At 46.9% G+C, this 21654-nt stretch overlaps 1 protein-coding gene and 1 long non-coding RNA gene across 4 annotated transcripts in view; one reads left to right on the top strand and one right to left on the bottom strand.

The window, feature by feature from the left end:
- The window catches only part of PXYLP1 (2-phosphoxylose phosphatase 1), a 76760-nt gene extending 61611 nt beyond the window's left edge, over positions 1-15149 (top strand). For all 3 annotated transcript variants that reach the window (XM_004419303.3, XM_014789166.2, XM_087430470.1), the window contains 2 exons: positions 6161-6300; positions 10827-15149. In XM_004419303.3, coding sequence (XP_004419360.1) covers positions 6161-6300; positions 10827-11761 — 1075 coding nt within the window. In that variant the 3' untranslated portion in view covers positions 11762-15149. The remainder of the gene's footprint in view (positions 1-6160; positions 6301-10826) is intronic.
- Positions 15150-17593: 2444 nt separating this feature from the next.
- On the bottom strand, positions 17594-21181 carry LOC147916967 (uncharacterized). Its single transcript, XR_015552161.1, has 3 exons — positions 19228-21181; positions 18969-19032; positions 17594-17721 (listed from the first exon to the last, which is right to left on the bottom strand). It is a non-coding gene; the product is annotated as an uncharacterized LOC147916967 (long non-coding RNA).
- Between the last annotated feature and the right edge of the window lie 473 nt (positions 21182-21654).

The raw sequence follows: 21654 nt of genomic DNA, 5'->3' as shown, positions 1-21654 counted from the left end.
ATTTTTAGGAGCTACTTAAAATTCTTTGTAGAAAGCGGGTGGAATATGCATGTTTAATTAATGTCATTTAACGAATTCCATCTTCAAAAGCAAGAAAAGTTGCCTTCTGATTATAAACATGCACTTCGAGTAAGAGTGAGCAGGACTCCCAGCCAAGGGGATCCACCTGGGGCCTCTGAATCCCCTGGGACTGTGGGATCCGGTCACCAGCAGTGCCTGCTGCCTTCCCAGCTGCTAGTTCAGGTTCAGGAACTATTCATTTTTATGGCCTCCTAAAAGGCGGTGAGTCCTGGAGTGTGCCCATTGCTCTAGTCCAGTGAACTGGAGCCTCTGGGCCCGCAGGTAGGGGTGCGCGAGCTGAATCAGCAGAAGCCTGATGTATGTACAGGTCGGTTGCCCCAGTGTCTACCTTCACGATGACACATTCCATGGCTCTCAAAGTCTTTGTGGTGGAAGCTGCCTCTTCGTGACTGCCACGTGCCTCATGACAAAGATGCTATTGTAACCCTCATAGGACTATGTTTAGCTAGCAGTAAGGTTATTACCCATTGATATGCCGTGTTTAGTAAATGCTTTTTTGCATTCATGAATATAAATCAGATACTATTTTCTACATTCAAGGAAGAAAAGAATATTCACTTCAATCAGCATTTATTCAATAAATTTTATTTTTAAACACCTATCATGTGCCAGGTTCTGTCACATGCGCCTGGCTCATGTACCAGGAGGTGGCATATGAGCAGGCACCTCAATGAAGTGAAGGAGCCAGCCCTGTGAAGCTCTGGGGGAAGAGTGTTTCAGGCGGAGGGAACAGCAAGTGCAAAGAGCCTGAGGCCGGAAGAGCTGGGCACGTATGAGTAACAATAACACCAGTATGTGGTTGGGCTGGAGGAGTGAGGGGGAGAGAGTGGGCTTCTAAGGATTTACAGAAGGAAGGCTGTTCCTGCCTTCAGGGGCCGCCTCACCCTGGAGGGACAGACCTGGTGCCTGGAGCGTGGTGAAGCCCTCGGTGACTGGTAGCCAGCACGGGTGGCGGCAGCAGCAGCAGCGTTAGAGGAACAAGTGGAAGAAGAGCGGGAAGTAGACGTGGAAGTAGTTTGGGTACCGCATTTGGGGGCATGAGCCAGAAGGGGGCAGCCTGTCTCAGTCTGGGGCGGGGAGGGCAAGTGGGGTGGTAGATGAGGGAAGGCCGCTGGGAGAAAGGGACCTACAGGGTGTGCAGGAACAAGTCAGGTGGCAGCTGATGATAAACCGTACTGGGGGCAGTGAGACCTACCTGTGCAGAGGTGTGGGGAGGTGGACAGCTCAATCCACAGGCTTGAGCATGGAGCGGAGAGATGGGTAGGGACTAGGTCACCTGATGCTTTGAATGCCCAGCTAGGAGTGTGGACTCCAAGCACGAAGGCAGCGAGGAACTGGGGAGTGAAGGGACAAAATTATGAAGATCTCTGGCCGCCATGATGTGGAGGATGGATTGGAGGCTGGTGGTGGTGTTTACATTATTATGGGGATAGCGATCCAGAAGAAAGACTGCACACGGAGTCAGAGCCCACGTCCTTAGAGCAACCTGCAAGGCCTCCTGTGCTCACCCCTGACCCGTGGGACCTCACCGGCTGCCCTTCTCGCCCTCACTCACTGCTTCAGCCACATTCTCCTTGCTCTCCTTCCCGCACACAGGCCACTGCCGTGTCAGGGCTTTTGCACTGACTGTGTCCTCTTTCCAGGTGGCTGTTCCCCGCGTAGCTTTATGGCCAGTTCTCTCACCTCCTACAAGTCTTTGCTCAAATGTCACCGTCTCAGTGAGACTGCTCAGAACACTCCAGTTAAAATTACAGTGGACTTCTCCTTCCGTCCAGGTCTCCCAGGTCCTCCTTACCTGCTCTTTTTGATAAACGCATCAACATTTCCTAGCATCTCTTACTTTCTGTTACCTTACACACACACACAGACACACACACACGTATATGTTCGTTGTATGTTGTTGTCTGTTTCCCCAGGCTAGAGTATAAGCTCCTGAGGGCAGTGGTGTTCATTTGTTTTGGTTCAATGATGCTGTATCCCAAGTGCCTAGGACAGTGCCTGGCATGTGGGAGGAACACGATAAATATTTGTTGAATGAATAAATGATGGAGGGTGGAACTCAGGGAGTGGCAGCAGAGACGGCAGCAGGTTGTCTGAGAGAAAGTTACAAGGTGGGATCGATAAGCCTAGGTGACAGTTTGGGTGGGAGTACGAGAGAAAGAGGGGACAGTGCCGGATTTCTGAATGGGCATCTGGCCGGGGGTGGTGCCCCTCCCCGGCGTAGAGGGGAGGAAGGGACGGAGGTTATGAGGACAGGTCTCCGTGCTAAGTTTGAGCTATCATCAGACATCCAAGTGATAATTTCTAGAAGGTAGTGTGTGCCATGTAGTTGCGGGCACAGGAGCATTGTCTTGCTGGGAGATAGAGGCTGGTTTGAGAGTTCAGCATGCAGATGGCAGGGGAAGCTGTGGGCCTGAATGGGGTCACACACAGAGCCTGCAGAGTGAGGGAAATGCTGGGAAACACCAGCCTGTAACAGCACAGAGAGAAAGGACGGTCCCAGGAGGAGATGGTGACGTTGCAAACAGGGAGGAGGCGGGAGGGGCAGTTAATAACGTCAAGTAAGGCAAAAGGCCCAGAAAGCTAAAGACTGAAAGGAGTATACTGAGTTTTTTTTAGAATTTCATTTTATTAATAATATAAAATAATAAATTCTTTAACACAAATTGTAAAAATCTTTGGTATGAACTCATTCCAGTCTCCAGCCATGAAAGCTTTTCTGAATTCTGATAACAGTGCCACTGGTCTTATACCTCTTCTCTGCTTGTCTTAATGTTCTGTGCAGAACTCAGTAATTGCTCAGATTATAGCTAAAGCACAGTAAATTTCTCATGGGGGTGTAGATTAGCCTTGGGGTTCTGTCTCAGGTTTCATGGCATAAATAGGTATGAATGATGCATATAAAAATGTAAATAAGAACTCTGAAGTGAATGGTTTGAAGACTTAAGATAATAGCACTTTTGATTCTTTCAATTTCAATAGGAAAGCAGATTTCCAATGAGGCTACAATAACATGAATTTTTCCTGAAGAAAAATCTGTCCTCACAGATATAATCATTTCTATGTTAGTTGGGGTAAGGCTGGGCTTTTGTGACAAAGAGACTCAAGAATACATTGCCTTAAATAACAAAGAAGCTCTGAGATGAGAGTTCCAGGTTTTATGACTTGGCTTCACCTGGTCCTTCAGGGCCCAGGTTCCTTCCAGGTTGTTGCTCCCACCACACCCTAGAGATGTCTCCATGACTGACCCTGGGTTGTTGCCATGCCTGGATGGTGGCCAGCGGGAAGGAAGAGAGTGTGAAGGAGGCACGCCCCATGGTCTAAAAGCCTAAACCTGGAAGTGGCATACATCCTTCCATTCCATTCGCAAATACTTGGTCATGTGGCTCTGCCTAACCACTAGGACCTCAGAAATGGGATCTAACCTAGTTCCCAAGAAGAGAACAGACATTAGTGTACAACTGTTAAAGAAAAACCAGAGCCAGAGAGTAGTTAAAGTAGTAAAAACATATTTTATTCAGGAACTAATGCAGTAGGGGAAAAGAGACTTCAGTATAGAACTGGGCTTGATTCCAAATACAGCATGGACAAGTGGGAACTTGTTATAGCCAAGGAGCAGGGTGGGGGCTAGTGGATGGAAAATTACTCAGAGGAGACACCAGGGGTGAGGGGGGATTCTGGCTAAACTGACTTGACAGGATTCTTGCTGAAGTCAGGCCTGGGTGATCAGACACCACCTGGGGGTGAGGAATTTGATCAGATATCGAGGCTGATCAGATATCAAGAGTGGGAGATTCTGGCTAAACCAACTTAGCAGAAATTTTGCTAAAACTGGGATTGCAAAGAAGAAGTCCAAAGGACATGAAAGTCCAAAGGAAGAGGGTTCAGAGGAGCCAAACTAAAGTCTGGTCAAAAAAGAGTCTTTGTCACAATTAGTAGTCTCACCCACAAAGGCCTTTATTTTTAATATTTCCATCAAAATCTGATTTTTTAATAAACACTATGGGGACTTGCCATCTTCATTGCTGCAGATTATGGGATGCTTGGACTTTTCCTGAGGTGTCTAAGGATGGGGCACTTCCCAGTTGAATTCATTCACATGTGTTTTGGGGGTATCTACCATGTGCTGGGTACCCTCTCGGTTCCAGGGATGGAGTATTGGACCAGGCAGGCAGGACCTGGTCATTCAGATCCAGGACACACCGAGGACTTGGGGTACCTGGTTCTCTTCCTGTGAAAAAGATCCAGCCATTTATTATCTCTTCTGTAAGTGAAGTTTTTCTTCTATGAATCTTTATCTTTCTATACCAAAAACAAGTTTTCATGAACACAGTTAGGTATTAACACATCACTAAGCAGTCAGATGCCCTGAAAACCCAGGACGTCTCTGCAAACACTTTCAGTTGTGAAATTTCATTTCTAAAGTTGGCAGCAAAGCTTTCTCAGATCTTTAAAAATCACCAACTTGAAATAATGGCCTGGAGCAGAACATTTGACTCCTGTTGATGGACAGCCTTTGTTTATGTGGATTCATATTGGCAACGTCATTATCAGTCTGGAAATTTTATTTCCCAGTTTGCAAATATTTATGTGTTTTAGCCTCAAGAAAAATACCATACCCTCTGTTTTTATGGAAGAACATAAAAATCACCCTGAGGCAATCCAGGGTGATTTATTATACTATACTGTGTATCCGGATTAGCAGTCTCTAATTTTAAAACATATTTTTTAAAAGATGGATTTATTTTTTTAGCTTTATGTTTTTAAAAGATAATAAACCCATTTCAGCAGCCATTTTAAAAGCATTGCCACAGTTAATTGGGCTTTCAGACAGCAAGGGTCTGCCATCAGCACAATCTATCTTTCCTTCTTTTCATGCTGATTTAGTTTAATTGGGAACTACTCTATCTGTCCACTTCTGTTCCTCTGGAAAATGTATATACTTTCATAGGCCATTTCATTATTCAGAGAAAATGTGTATATATTCATAGGTCATTTCATTATTCAGGGAAATTGTATATTAGTGACTGGAAAGATAAATTAAATTTTGACTTACCACATGTACTTCATAGCAGAAATATAATGTCAGATCTCATAAACAAACTTTTTTAGCTATTCATTACCACCCCACATGAAATGAGATACTGTATGTGCAAAATGCATAGTGAAATGTAGAGAGCGGTAGAGACCTTGGTTAATTTAATCAGTTAATTTTCTTCAAAAGGTATTTTCCAGCGGTCAGATAAGTTAAGGATTAGGGGTTGCCCAGGTGAAGGTTGGGGTAGGTTTTCTAGGAGGAAGGGACAGCATGTGGAGAGTCGGAAGCGTGAAAGAACCGGGTGTTGGGGGAACAAAAGGCGGTTGGCTGCGTGTGGCCAGAGCACAGCCTTAGAGTAGAGAGGGCCAGGGGCCCTGAGCCTCAGAATGAGGTGGGGCCAGAACAGACTGACAGGATGTGCATGGCTGCTTCCAGAAAGTGGCAATGTGGAATAGCAGTGACGAGTTGAGGTTGCCTTTTAAGTCGGTCTCTCTGGCTGTGGAGAAGGCTGGATTGGACTGCAGGTGGACCTGGGGGGAGCCCATGCCATCCAGACAGAAGCTGCCTGAGCCATAAGCCAGGCAGTAGCTGCAGGGCTGCAGGGGAGAGGGGTGGAGAAGCCCCAGGAGGACACATCTGCAGGACTGGAGGCAGGTGGCATGTGTAGGGGCAGGGGAGGGAGAAATGGAGGAGGACTCCCAGCCTAGCTTGGTGGCGGTCAGAGGCCTGGAGAGGGAGACAGGAGGGGCGCAGGTTGGGGACCGGGTGGTGGAGGGCAGAGCTGACTTCCACAGTACCAAGAGTGATGGGCGCTTCAGCAGGGGTTCGGGGCTCAGGCTGGCCTTACGGAGCCAGGATTTGATGTGTAGGTGTTCAGTGGCCGAGTCATCATGAAATTGAAATTTAAAAGTGATTGAGCCAGTACCTATTATTGTGGGTGAGGAGGGGCACGGCACACTTGGGGTTTTGCTTGCTGAAGTTGAAACCGCTTGGCCTGTTTTAGAGCACGCTGACCACTAGTTCTCTGTGTTGTCTCTTTAGGAAACCGTATCACCCTAAACTGGAAGCTTTCGTTAGTCACATGTCAAAAGGACCCGGAGCTTCTTTCGAGAGCCCCCTACACTCCCTGCCTCTTTACCCCAACCACCCGCTGTGCGAGATGGGTGAGCTCACGCAGACAGGTACGTGTGGCTGTCGTTCACTGACTTACCTCCCGCCCGCTCCTCCATCTGGCACACATCTGGAGTGGAGACTTCTGGGCAGGGCGCTCGCTGTGGGCTCACAGGGGTGAATACGGACCAGCCCCGCAAGTGGATCTGAGCCCAGCAGGGTATCTATTAAACATCCGATTTCTAAAAATTAAAAATAAACTTTTTTCTTATTATAAAAGCGATATATGTTCATGGAGGAAAAATTAGGAAAGACAAGCAAAAGGAAGAAAAATTTAAAGCCCGCGTAACCCCACCAAAGAAATCAGGAATCTTTCTTCCGGTGTTAATGCATGCACGCACACATGCGCACGTGCACAGTGGTATCTTACTAAACACACTATTTTGTAACCCACTCTTTCACTTAACAATATATCGTGACAATCTTTCCCTATCAATAAATAGTCATCAACAACATCATTTCTGATGGCTACATATTATTCCACTATGGGTGGGTCCTACTTCATGTCACCAATCCCATGTTCGTAGATACTTCAAACGAAACACGTGATAGGGTCTCAGGGAGAAAAACGTGTGGCAGATCCCCACTGAGCATGGGGTAGTGTGGCTGAGCGTGCCCCTCACAGAAGCCCATCTTTCCCTCTGCAGCCCTGTTCATACCATTGTGCAGCCAGGTCACTGTCAGGGTAGGTGGGTGAGTTAACTGTGGGGTCACTTTTGTTAGGAAGAGAAGGAACTGGTGGTGGGAAGTTTCCAGCATCCTACTTCTTCCTCTCGGGACCTCAGAGGACCTTTGCTTTGGTCATCAGCCTTTTTGGAAGAATCGGGAGGATCGATTGCCCATGTTCTGCTTTCTTGTTCCACCAGCATCTAAGGACTTCAGCTTTGATGGAAGGAAGGTCTCTGTCCGAGAGTTGCCCTGTTGGGTTTCGCCATGTTTTGAAAGCCCTTATTATTGGGGTGAATGATAGTGAGTGACAGAGTGGGGCAAGCTGAAGGCTCTGCAGGACCAGCCTTGAATAAGGAGTTTTGTCAGAAGCTTTTGATAATTAGTTCCACATGCACAAACTCCACATTAGTTTAAAACAGGAGTTCTTGTCCTACCAGATCCAGCATCCCTCTTATTAGCACGTATTTTGTGGTGCTTGCTTAACTATCCTGAAATGAAATTCAAATATAATATAACCTTTCCGTATATGTAATTTAAAAAAAAAAAACTGTTATATTGGGCACCCTAACTGTAATATAAAGGAGAAACAAAAGGATGCTATTTATTATGTTATAATATGTATAATATTATATTTTAATATGCTATATTATTATAGCATGCTAATTTATTATATATTTCTGTGTATCTCAGTATAAATGCAGAGCACACCTACCCCAGAAAACAGAAGGAAGTGACCAATTGCTTACACTTAAGTGTGGATTGGTGACTGACAAATGCAGACGAACTGAGGGATATTGTATTGGTGACTCTAATATCATGTCGGGACATGATGTTTTTTGACAAGTTCTGATCAAAACAAAATACAGATGTCCCTTAATTTATATTGCGTTTCTGGAAAATTCAGTGGATGTTAATGTTGTGCAAAAATGGTTTTCTGTTTATAGACACACAAGAACAGGTTCTAGGCTAAAGTATTTAGACGAGTTTTTCACGTGTGGGAATGTCTTGTGGTACATTCAGAAGTCATGTGAGACAGAGAGCAGTTCCTGGAGACTGTCAAGCCCCCTGCCCCAACTAGGTGTCAGGAACATTCCTCCCCATATTACTGTGACAATCCAACCCCCAAACCCTCCTGAGGGCAGAACCCTGCTTGCTGAGAACCACTGGTGAGACACTCTGGTTGCAAGTAACAGAAACCAACTCAAGCAAAAAAGGGACACTTATTATTATAAGGATTCAGGGTGACTCACAGACTCTAAGGGCAAGAGACTGGACCAGGAATAAGCAAGCTGCCTGTCCCCACCTCTATGATTTGGCTGTGTGTTTGTCAACAGAGTGACAGTCCTAGCCACACCAGAGATGAACTTGCTCGGCCAAGTTTTTGAGAGTGAGAGTGTGATGGGTCCTGAGGGTCAGGGTGACTGTGCACTGGGCAGTGGGGGCCCAGCCTCTGGGTCCAGGGGCTGTTCCCTGAGAAGAGGTCGGGGAGGTGGCCTAACACACTTAGAGACAATCATTCATTCTGACCTTTCTTCTCAGTTGATCGATTATCATCATCATTTTTCTAAATTAGTATTACTGGAGAAGTCATTTTTGCAGTACTATTTGCTCCTGTTCCCTTATTCTCTCTTAATGGTCACTTGGATCTTTTATTTTAAATTTCATTACAAATGCATAGCTGTTATAATAATCATTTCTAACTGGCACACTTTTGGCACCCCACAGGCACTATATAAGATAAGATGGATCATTAGTGCCTCCCCCGTTCAAGATGCTTTGGTAGCTGCTGAGTGTCGGGGAGGGGTGGCTGGATGAATAAGATGCTCCCGTGCCTGTCCTAAAGCAGCTGCAGCTGCAGTGGGACAGCGCGCACGGAGACACTAACTGGACTGTGCAAGCTGCACGGTCTTACAGGGTCAACACAGGCTTTGGGGTAGACAGACCTGTAAAACGGGGCTAATGATGTTTCCAGCAGGGCTGGTGGTGAGTTCAATTGGAGAGCACGTGTAAAGTGCCCGGCACAGGGCGAGCAGGTGCAAGGCTCAGTGAACACAGCTAATGTCCTAGAGGTCCAGCGGCCTATGGGAACAGGAAGGAATCGTTCATTCGACCTGGGGGAGGAAGAAGGAAGACTCTACAGAGCAGTATTGGAGCCAGGTGCTGGATGAGGAACGGAGAAGGGGAAGAGCATGAACAAAGTCGGGAAGATGTGGCTGTGTCTGGAGAGTAAAAGAAGCCCTGAATGCTAGAACTTAGTATTTCTGCATGAAAATGTAGGGAGGAGGGGCTGTGAGCAGGGACTAAGAGCACAAAGTTGGGGCCAGACAGGGGCTTGAGTTCTGGCTCTGCCACTTCTGAACTGTGAAGGGCTCAGGGCCCCAGTTTCCTCATCTGTAAAAGAAGGAAAATGGAAATAATAATAATAATATGCCTTCTTTATTGGGTTTTTGTGGGCTTAAACGAGAAAGGTCTGGCACACAGTAAGCACTCCAACTTTAATACATGTGCTCTCAGAATATAAGGTAGGCCCAGGGGTGAATTGGGGCCAGACACAGATTCTTAATGTTCGTCACTCATGGTTTGCCTCTTGGAGCAAATTGTTTTGGAAATGCTATGACTGTCCCAGCCCACATCTCGGAGGAATTCTGCTCTCAATACTCTTCATTCAGAGTAGGACCTACACATCCTTCATGGGTTTTTTCTGAGCTGTTCCCCTTCCTGGGCCAACACAGTTCCCTCTGTCTCATGCATTTCAGCCTTAAGTTGTCTCCTCTCTGTGGTGGAGCTTTTCAAACCATTTGGGCATCTGAATAAATGACATTAACTGGTCAAAGGGCTGGCATGTGGTTTACACTCAGAGAATTCATATCTGTGACTGAAATTCCATCCCCTTACATCCTATTGGTGGAGGGCGAACTAGCTGTTATCTTGGATTGCCTCCTCCTGCTTGAAGATAAAGCTTTTTTATTTTTATTTTCAAGATAATTTGTTACTGTATTGTAGTAGTTCAAAAGTAAAACAACTAAAAGGTAAACTTAAAATTCTTCCTCCTACCCGTGTTCCATCCACCCTATTTCTGTGCCCCCAGCATCCCCAGGTACCATTGATAGTAGTTTCTTGTGTATCTGTCCAGATTTTCTTTATGCTCAACACATGCAATTGCAAATACATGTTCTTATTTTCCCTCATTTTTATTTAATATAATAATATATAATATAATAATAATATACATACTGTTCTGTACTTGATTTTATCCAATATTCTATCTGGGTATCTGGGAGAACATTCCGTGTCCATACAGAGAGTCTCTCCTTGTTGATGAGTTGGTAAAGGCCCGGCAGGATTAGGCAGAATGCACCTAGAAGGAGAAGCAGAGAGCCTTTGGCTGGGAGAGTAGGGAGGGTGGGGTGAAGGAGGGAGCTTCCAGCAGTGAGGGGACGAAGCAGCCAGCGCTGGCTGACTGACTGACTTTCCCTGACTGACCTCTGTGAGCTCTCCCCGCTCACTGAGGAGTGCCAGTTACAGCCTAGACATCCACCAGCGGGGTAGTTCCTACCCTCTGAGGCCCGCCAGTCATATCGCCTCCCCCAGGGAGGGGACTAGTCAAGAGGGAGGGATCGAGGCAGATGGTCCTGTGCCCCCCAGAAAGGCCGTGGGTCCAGAGGACAGGGCCCCACTCTGCTCATCCCTTCATGGATAACCCCGAGGGGCTCCCTTCACAAGCGGCTTCCACACGGTGGGGCACAGGCCCGATTATTTTCTCTTACGCTGATCTAATGCATTCCTGAGTTGGACACTGACTCAATTTCCCTTTGCCATTCCTTTTGCTAAGCTGGCGGTAAGGAAAGCGTGTGTCCCTCTGTTTCAGGAGTCGTGCAGCATTTGCAGAACGGCCAGCTGCTGAGGGACATCTATCTCAAGAAACACAGACTCCTGCCGAATGACTGGTCCGCAGAGCAGCTGTACTTAGAGACCACGGGGAAAAGCCGGACGCTACAAAGTGGGCTGGCCCTGCTTTATGGCTTTCTCCCAGATTTTGACTGGAAGAAGATTTATTTCAGGCACCAGCCCAGTGCTCTGTTCTGCTCTGGAAACTGCTATTGCCCAGTGAGAAACCAGTATCTGGAAAAGGAGCAGCGTCGGCAGTACCTCTTACGTTTGAAAAACAGCCAGCTGGAGAGGACCTATGGGGAGATGGCCAAGATTGTGGATGTCCCCACCAAGCAGCTCCGGGCTGCCAACCCCATTGACTCCATGCTCTGCCACTTCTGCCACAATGTCAGCTTCCCTTGCACCAGAAATGGCTGTATTGACATGGAGCACTTCAAGGTGATCAAGACGCATCAGATAGAGGATGAGAGAGAGAGGCGGGAGAAGAAACTGTATCTGGGGTATGCACTCTTGGGCGCCCACCCCATCCTGAATCAAACCATCAGCCGGATGCAGCGGGCTGCAGCAGGCAGGAAGGAAGAGATCTTTACCCTCTACTCTGCTCACGATGTCACTCTGTCCCCAGTTCTCAGTGCCTTGGGCCTTATGGAAGCCAGATTCCCAAGGTTTGCAGCCAGGTTGATCTTTGAGCTCTGGCAAGACATGGAAAAGCCCAGTGAGCATTCCGTCCGGATTCTTTACAATGGTGTTGATGTCACATTCCACACCTCTTTTTGCCAGGACCACCATAAGCGTTCTCTCAAGCCCATGTGCCCCCTCGAAAACTTAGTCCACTTTGTCAAAAGGGACATGTTTGTGTCCCTGGGTGGTAGTACTAATTATTATGATGCATGCCACAGGGAAGGATTCTAAAAGGTACTCAGTGCAGTGCTTATAGAATCTGTGCCAATACAGAGGGATGGGAAAGGTCCACTTTTTTCGAACTGTCCATTGCAAAGGGTACAAGATTATCTATTTTTAAAGGCTAGAAATCGTGCTTGGGAGCCACATAGATGGTTTGAGTTGAACAGTAAGGACGTTGTTGTAATTGGGTACGTGAGTTACTTGGTAAACAATGGCCAGTTCACAGAGAAAGAAAGGTATTTTGTCATAGCCAGACTTTGCTTACAATGCCAGAATATTTCAATGCCCAGAGTTGCCAATCGAAATATGTATTCTTTTGATCTGCCATGGTACTGTATGATGGAACCAGCAAACCTCAGCCAAAATTTTCTTAATCTGGGACAGTCTTACCTTGTCCTTGTTCAATGAAAAATTTCCAAGTTATTTATATAAAATAGGGGTTGGCAAACTTTCTGTAAAGGGCCCAAGGGTAAATATTTTAGACTTTGTAGACCACATAAAGTCTCTGTCACCAGTATTCAACTCGGCCTTGTAACGTAAAAGCAACCACAGACAACACATAAACGAATGAGTGTGGCTGTGTTCACAGGCTGCACAAAACAGGTGGCGGTGGGCTAGGTTTGGCCTGTGGGCTGTAGTTTGCTGACCCCTGATCTAAAAAACAGGCTCTACTCCAACTGCACTTTTAGCACTTTGAGAACCAGTTGAATTCCAAGAATTATTCTGTGGTGCCTCCAGGAACTGCTAGAAACACAGAATTTGGTCTGTATCTGACACTATAACGAAACTTGAGGGGAAATAGACATTGAATCATAGAAAAATTATTAGAATAATACTTGATGTTCATGATGATGTGGTATAAGATAGTTTTAAGTATGTTTTAAATATTTGTCTGCTGTAGTCTCTTTGCTGCATATGCCGAAATTTTTGTATCCCATTTAGTATTTTTATAGTCTGGGAAAATATTTTCTAAGGCCAGTTTTAGATGTGCTCCTATTCCTATGTAATATTCACTTTACTGCACCTGCTTGATGGTTAGAAGGGACCCAGAAGCTGAATTCAGGCACTTTCTTCCAATAAAACTAATTATGGCTCATTCCCTTTGACAAGCTATAGAATTGGATCAATTTTTAAACCATTTTCATCAGTTTCAAATGGTAAACTCTAATTGATTTTTAAATAAGTTTTTGGAAGAACTTTGTTACTAGATAGTTAAATAATCTTTATAAGGTATTTTATATATTAGAAGCAATTATAATTAAATCTGTGATTTTGGAACTAAAATGGTGCTAGTTCTGTGTGAAGAAATGTAAAGTGCTAGTGAGATTCTCCAGCGTCATTGGCATTCCAGCCTTTTCTCTTTCTGTCCAGTGTTGCATTTGAATACATCTATTTCTATTAATAACTTTTTGAAGAATACTCGGATGTACAACTAATGGTTTGTACTTATAAGCCACTCTAAGTTCTTTTCAAGTGAGTTCCAATATTTAAATTTTTTTTAAATAAAGAAAACGTTTTAAATTAGATAACTCTATAGTACGTGTGGCGAAGGGAGGGCCAGGCCGCCTGGCTCAGCGAGGGTGATGGTGGGACTGCAGTCCTGCTAGGGGCTGCAGAGGGGCCACAGCTTCCCTCTCTGACAGCAGCATCAGGGCTCAGTGAGCCTGGGGAACATGTCATAGCTGGTGGTCTTGGACTGGGTTAAAATTTATCTTAATTGCTTCTTTTACTGCTGAAAATCATGTGTTGTCTCTCGAGTATTTTTTTTTTCGGTGAGGAAGATTAGCCCTGAGCTACCATCTGTTGCCAATCCTCCTCTTTTTGCTGAGGAAGATTGGCCCTGGGCTAACATCCATGCCCAGCTTCCTCTACTTTATATGTGGGACGCCTGCCACAGCATGGCTTGATTAGCGGTGCATAGGTCCACGCCCAGGATCTGAACCTGCCAACCCTGGGCCACCGAAGCAGAGTGTGCAGACTTAACCACTACACCACCAGGCCGGCCCCTCTCTCGAGTATTTTAAGCCTAATCAGTTTTTTTTGCTCCTATTCACAATATATCTGAATTAGAACTGCTAAACACAGCTTGAAGATTTAAAAAGTGAATTAGAAGATGTTTTAAAAATCAGTTCACAACATCTGTTGGTAAAGGTAAATATTTTGGGTAAGAGCCAACATTAAAAGTGCAGATATAGGTTTTGCCTCCCAAGACATTGGGTATACGTAGCATCAAAATATCTTCCTCAATATCAAGTTCTGAGACATTTCATTCCATAAACAGACACTGAGCACTTAGCTGAGATGAATGGATTCAGTCCTTGGTTTCTGGGCAGCGGTCTTAATAAGGCTTAGTTCGGGCCGGCCCCGTGGCTTAGTGGTTGAGTGTGTGCGTGCCACTACTGGCGGCCCGGGTTCGGATCCCGGGTGCGCACCTACGCACTGCTTCTCTGGCCATGCTGAGGCCGCGTCCCACATACAGCAACTAGAAGGATGTGCAGCTATGACATACAACTATCTATTGGGGCTTTGGGGGAAAAAAATTAAAAAAATAACTAAAATTATTAAAAAAATAAAAAAATAAAAACATAAGGCTTAGTTCATGGCAGGTGTGGGTGTGTACATGTGCATCTTCAGCTGTCTGGTTTTTATGATTAAAATTAATACATGCACACTGGAAACAGTCAAACAATACTGAAAACAACTTCAAAAGTGAAATTCTCCTCTAATCCCATCTCTAGAGAGAACACTGTGAGCCGTTTGAGAGATTCTTCCAGAAATTTCCCATGTAGATGCCGAAACACAGTGTATTTGCAATTTTTTAATAGGAACAAGATGATTTTATATATATTGTTCTGTGACTTGCTTCCCTTTAAAATATATTTTATTCATTTGTTTGCTTTAACAGTATATCTTAGATGTATTTCTCATTAAATTGCTTCCCTTAACAGTATGTCTGGGAGATATTTCCACATTGAGATAAATAGAAAGAGAGAAAGAGAGAGCTCTTTTTATAACCACTGCATAATATTTCATGATACAGATGAGACATATTTTTTTAAATCTCATTAAAAATGAATGAAATTGACACTTAAAACCAAGGTACTAAAATGGGACCACAAGGCGTTGACATTCACAGAACAAGGCAGAGGGTAGCAATCGTATCTGTGGATTTCCTAGCCCATCTGAGCAGTTAACCCTTTTCCAGTGTAGCTGTAGGTATTTATTAATATGTGTAGAGTATCCTGGGCTGTGCGCACACTCCGCTGCGGCGACCCGGGGGTTCGCCGGTTCAGGTCCCGGCTGCACACCGATGCACTGCTTGGCAAGCCATGCTGTGGTGGCGTCCCATATAAAGTGGAGGAAGATGGGCACGGATGTTAGCCAGGGCCAGTCTTCCTCAGCAGAAAAAGAGGAGGATTGGCAGATGTTAGCACAGGGCTGGTCTCACACACACACAAAAAAATATATATATATGTGTGTGTGTGTGTGTGGAGTATTCTTTCTCTAATTTCACTTATAAACAGAATTGAAGAACTTAATCTAATATTGCTATTAAGCCTATTTGAGGGTCTTCGTAGCTATAGCAGAATTAGACTTTTGAAAGATTTGAGTGATGCCTTTTTCTAGAACTCAAAAACACTGATGCAGGAGAGACAAGGATGCATGCTTCTGTTTCTCTGAATCTTCAGGAAGCCTCTGAACAGATTTAGCAGCCCAGGCGAGTGTGGGTGTACCCTAGTGTGTTTAAGCACAGCCACAAGTAGAGAGCAGAGAACAGCTGAGGTTTACACTGCAGTTCTGGCTTTGATCACGGCTAGCACAGATTCCGGCCATTGCTCAAGGCCACTGGACTGAATGTTGGGGTTGAACCCCTGTATACTGCCTGCCCAGTGGCCAGCTCAGATGAGTCACAATAGCTTCAGCTTAAGGGGAACCGGCTGAATTCGTCAGAGTGTCTGGTCAGGCCTTCCTGGCCTCTGAAGCCCAACTGCCAGCTGAGACCCGCCTTGATGAGGAGCAGGTATCCCTGAGGGGCCCACAGCTCCTGTCAGAGCTGCACAGCCCCTCAGCAGAGGGATGGCCTGAGGCCTAGCTTCTGGATACCTCTGTCAGTGGTAAAGTCACCATTTCTGGGTCGTGCTTCCCTCGAGGGGCCCCACAAGCATTTCTTTATCAACCTAAACAACCCTCTGAGGAGGGTCCTATTACCCTTATTACAAATGAGGAAACAGCCTCAGGGGTGAAGTCACTTTTCCAAAGGAAGAGTCAAAGCCCAGAGTCTAACTCCAGTTTCCGAGACACTGGTGAACTTTACAGCCATGTACCGTGTAACACACCACAGAAAAGGTTTTTCCTACACTAATTTAATCCTCCCAATAGCCCTACAAGATACCATATTTGCTGGCGAATATCAATAAGTACTAAAACAATAGTTACAAATTTAAATCTAAATGGTGAGGAGAATATTCCAACTCTGCCTCTGACCATCTGTGGTTGCTATTTTTGTTAAGATAAAACTACTTATATAATGTAAAATTCATCTTTGCAGTGATGTTATATTATATTCAGCCACTAGGGCACAGCATCAAATATAATTTTTAGCCGTCAGGGCCCAGTCTTGCATCTGTAAAGGAGGTAAGGTGTTTGGGGATGTGTTTTATTAGGGGGACCAGCTGTCCCGGTTTCCCTGGGACTGAGGGGTTTCCCAGGATGCGGGGATTTCACTGCTAAAACTGAGCAGGTTCTGGAAACTGGGACAAGTTGGTTACGCTCCCGAGTAACGGTAAGACACGCACCAGGTAGTACTGTCATTCCCACTTTACAGAAACGGGGAAGCCTGATGGGGTGACTCGTCCGAGGTCTCACATAGCTAGCTGCTATGTGCAGAGCCGGGCCCCAAAGCTGTCGTTCATTTAACTTGAAGGACCCTGTTCTTAAGCAGGATATGACAGTGCCTCTCTGAACCATTTAGGACTGTAGGGTTACATGCAACAGAAACCTGATTACAGTGGTTAAACCAATAAAGCCTTTCATTTTCTCCCCCGGCTCCACCATGTCGTCAGCAACCCAGACTGCTATTTACATCTTACTGGCCAGAATGGGGTCCTGTGCCCACCTCCATTGCAAAGGAATCTAGGAAAGTGAGTATTTTTATTGGCACGTTGCTGTTTCAAACAAATCAGGCACCTCTTAATAAGGAAGAAGGGGAAAGCAGACACTGGGGAGAGAGCTAGCAGTGACTGCCACATCCTCCAAAGCTGCCCATTAGAACTGAAGGTGTGGTGGGCACTGCTCCGCCCAGATCCCCCACTTCACCACCTCCTCCCCCGGCGGCCGGGAATGTGCAGGCCGCCAGTGCCTCTTTCCCAGGGCAGCCACATCCAATGGCTGGACAGGGCAGGGATTTAAAGCCTGGGGGATTACATCCCTGAAGGGCCACCCCCAGTTCGCTGCTCCCCCCGGGGTCCGTTGAGGCCTTGTGACTGCATTGCAGCCCAGGTCTTCTGCCTCATCCTGCTTCCTCCCCTTCCTTCACAGTGTTGACCTGAAGAACACTCCCCAGTAAACTTCCTGCACACAGACCTGTCTCCGAGTCTGCTTCCTGGGAACCGACCTGCTACAGAAAGCAAGCAAATCCTAGGGGCTGAGGCCTCTGCTGGTCTGGGCAGTCAAGCTGGAGCCATTTATTTGAAAGGGATAATGTATCTACTGATGACAAACTTCTATCACTGCCTGTTGCTGTGGAGGCTAAGTGAGCACACATGAAGCAACAGGAGAAATCTGGTCCTGGACAGTCCCAAGCTGACTGCACAGGGCTGTTCCACCAAGACTTACCATTTGTTGAGCACGTCCCAGGAGGTGGGCACTGGGCCAGGCACTCAACTGATGTCGTCTCTAAGTCTCACAGGATGAGTCGGCATTCGCCAGCTCCATTTTACAGGTAAGGAAACGGGCCCAGAGGTAGCCATCTGCCAGGATCACACCATCAGTAGTAAGTGGCAGACTCGGACTAGAACTGGATCATGCTAGACTGCAAAGCTCCTCCAGCTCCCTCAGCACAGCGCCTGCTCTACCCCTTACTCCCTCACCCTCGTACAAGGGAACAAGTAACAGCCAAGCCTCTACCCTACTCCAGGGAGTGATCTCTGGTAGACATTCATGTTTCTAGCTTCTTTCGATTCTCTTTCCCATTTTTTTCTAATGCAGCATTTCCAAGAAAGTAGGATCATCTTATAATGGGTTGTTTTAGCCTGGGTTTCCCTGAAAGCAGAGTCTGAGGAAAAAAACCTCAGTGTTGGCGTTTATTAGGGAATGTGGTCCCAAGGAGCAGAAGTGAAGGACAGGGAGGCTGAAAAGGGGAGGGGAAGGCAAAGCGAGGATGCCCGCTGAGCAGACCGCCGTGACTGGGGCCTCCAGCCTGCAGGATCCCGGGAAGCCATATGAAATGTGTCTCCCAACTGTTCACCCGGGGAAGAGAAGGGGAAACATTTATGCCCCAGCTCCTATCCACAGCTGGGTCCCCTGTGCTTCTGGATTGAACACTCAAGAGTGCCTGGTGGGTTCACCTGGGCCCTCCAGCATCTGGCATCCAAGGAGCCGTAGGGCAGGAAGCAAGAGAATGAGATGCTGTCAGATCAATGCCTGCCTGGACCTGGTCGCCACAACAGTGGCCGGGAAGACATGAGGCCGAGAGGATTGAAAGTGGGGCAGGGGGTGTGTCTGATGTGAGGGTGATCCAGCGTTCATTGAGCGCTTTATGTGCCAAGCACTGTGCTGTGCTTTATAAGCATAACCCTGTTCATCCTCACAGCAACCCTGTGGCTTAGAAATCCTCACTATCATCTCCCATTTTTAAGATGGGGAAACACTGAGGAGAGGTCACTTGCCAAGGCCTCACAGCCAGGCAGTGGCAGAACTGGCAGTCACAGCAGGCTGACCTCAGAGCCCTTGTTCGTGATCACTACACTGTCATATCACTTCTCATGGGTCCCATGTGCAGTATGTGGGAGGACTTACTAACACATAATAAACACATACTCAGTATTTCTCTCTGATGTACATGGATTACACATTTGTGTCAGCGCAAATCAAATCATCCCATCCTTGTTGAAAACCCTTGGCCCTCCACTGCCTTCTAGAGAAAATCCAAGATCTCTAAGGTGACTCACAAGGCCCCTCGTGGTCTGGCTCCCACTGACCCCTCCAGCTGTATTACCTGCAATAGTACAGGCCAGAGCGGTTGTACACGGACTGTAGTTGTTGACATATTTCTTGCATGCCTGAGAGAGAGAAAAGGGTCTCAGTGGGATGTCAGCTTTGCAGAATCTCTGAAGGAGACAGTCCTGTCGGGAAGTCCCCGGGGAAATCCTCCTCAGGACCTAGCAACCTCCCAGTCCTTCCCCTTCCTCCCCTTCCCCATCTATGTCTGGAGTGTGATATCCCAGAAAAGGAAAGAGCCTTGGAACCATACAGACCGAGTTCAAATCCTGTTCTGTATCACTTCCCAGCTGTGAGACCTCGGACACGACATCTAGTCTCTCAAGGCCGCAGATTCCTCACCTGTGAACAGGGAAGATCCCCCCCCAGGAGAGAGTGCACGCAGCACCCCACAATGGCAGCAACCAGTACTGCCCCCAAGTTACTCTTTCTTTTAACGGCTCTGAGTCACCCAATCAGCTGGAACCAGACTATGTCACTGCCCATTTTTTTAAGTCTGGAAGCCCACCTGGAGGCATAGCATCACGCTCTAGGCACAACGGGGAGATATAATTCCCCGCGCTCATGCGCTTCCCTTTGGGAGAGAAAAGAACTGGAAGCTTCTGAGTCCTGCCTTTGTGCCCAATGCTGTATTTGACACCTTATATAAACATCTCAATTATCCCAGGGGAAATGAAGTTCATTGCTCGTCTTTCCCCATGTTGCCTTCATTATCTTTTTCTAACCTCCATCTTCCAGCTTTAGTTAGAGTCGCTGTCCATTGCTTGCAGAAGCAGCAGCTGGCCACAGAGTTCAGCAAAGGAGGCTTTAGGCCATTGGTCTGGCCCCTCCCTGGCCCCTAGAGAAGCTGAGGCAGCAGCCTGGGAAGTGACATGCATCTCGACAGAAGGCAGATCCTACACTCAGTACCTCAGCTTTAGGGAGCTGCTTTCCTCCATGCTCCTGGGGCACACAGGTAAGGTGCTCCTCCTCCATTCTCCCTCCCCCCGCCATTGCCCAGTGCTGCTGTGCCCCTGGCAGCAGTGCCCAGGAAAGGCAAGTCCTCCTGGTGGGCAGCCGGCTGGCTTCCTCCCAGCTCGGAGCCAAGCACATCTTGGTTAGGCACTCCCCAGATGAGAAGTCCTTTCAGGAGCCTTTCCTCAGAAGCGGGCCAGAGACCGGGGCTCCCATAAGCCTGAAGTAGAGCCCAGGAGGTGTGCAGGGTGAGGATGTGAAGGGACACCACACTGCCCTCTACTGGCAACTCCTGCTGGCCCTGGTTCTGCAGCTTTGCCTCTTTCCTTGTCCCTACACCACAACAGGCCTCTTTCCCAGCAAACTGAAGCTCCCTCTGGTGGCCTAGGAGCCAACTCTTCTCTCCACCTGCCTACGTTGTCTTGAGGATATAGCAGTAGAAACACACTCCATATCTAGATGGTCTCACCCCAACTGCCCTTTTGTCCGACTGATGAACCAACTGTTTAGCATTCTCAACACCTGGCTCCCTGATGGACAGACTGACTCTTAAACTGAACTTCTGGCTGATCTATCTTGATGGACTACTGTCAATCTGAAAAATTAATTCTGAGTGACTGACTGGCTGATTAAGTTTCTAAACCATAAATCATTTGATTGACCTACTGGATTTCTAATAAATAAAATTTTATAAGCTTGAACTGCCTGCCTGGCTGACACTTCCACTAACCAGCTGAAAGACTGCCCAGCAGAGGACCTGCAACACTGACAGTCTGGCTCCATAACTAAGGGTAACAGATGGATGGGAAGAGAGGCTGCCCTTTCTTCACGCCCTGACTCCTCCGGTGGCTTGGAGCCCTACCCTTCTCCCCTCTGGAGCCACTTGAAGACTGCAGAGAGGGCAACCAAGAAACTGACCTACCTCTAGTGAGGTTCTGAACCAGGGCCCCACAGATGGGTTTCAGTTTTGTTTTCAAAATAGTGTGGATATAAAGATGTGTGTTTATCTGGGAAGGGTGTTCTTGGAAGAGTCCAGCACACACAAATATGTTCAGAACTACTGCTCTGGGAAGATCCTCAGCAAACACATTCAGATAAGCAGAGCCCTCACCTAAATCCAAGCCCCATACCTCCCTCCCATCAAGCCAGGGCGGCAGGAAGATAACTAGGACGAGTCAGAGAGTCATAGTGGACATGGATGTAGTAGGAAGGATAAAGGCTGAGCTGTGCGTGAAGTTTCCAGAGAGAAGTCCGAAGAAATCAACCTGTGTCCTTTTGGCCTGGAGGCCACACTTACACCAAGATGGCAGGGCATCCTCAGCTCTGGGCAGAGGCTCTTTGAGCTTTCTGGGGTAGGGAATATGTGTGTATGCGATCATGAGGAGCTGCGTGGCTGTGTGTATTTACACACCAGTGCGCTCACTGGGGTGGGTATAACAGAGGAGCTGTGTGGCTATGTGCGTGAATGCCCTCTGAGTCAATGTGTGCATCTGAATAATTTTGTGAAGGGATTTTCACATGTGTGCTCACTCCTGGACCCCTTGAGTCTTTTTTGGGGTTGAGACAGATTATGAGTCAGAATTTCACTAGGTAAGAATAGAGAATATCTGCAGACATGCCAGTAGCCCAAACCAGAAATCTGGAAATCCTCAACTCCTCCCTCTTCCTGAGCCCTCATCATCCGCTCAGTCCACACTGCCACTGCTACCGTTGGCTCTCATCACATCTCC

Source organism: Ceratotherium simum, chromosome 5 (genome assembly GCF_057802395.1).
Source record: "Ceratotherium simum simum isolate JZ-2026a chromosome 5, ASM5780239v1, whole genome shotgun sequence".
Taxonomy (NCBI): domain Eukaryota; kingdom Metazoa; phylum Chordata; class Mammalia; order Perissodactyla; family Rhinocerotidae; genus Ceratotherium; species Ceratotherium simum.
The sequence above is the reverse complement of the archived record's forward strand: the minus strand, read 5'-3'. Positions and strand labels throughout refer to the sequence as shown.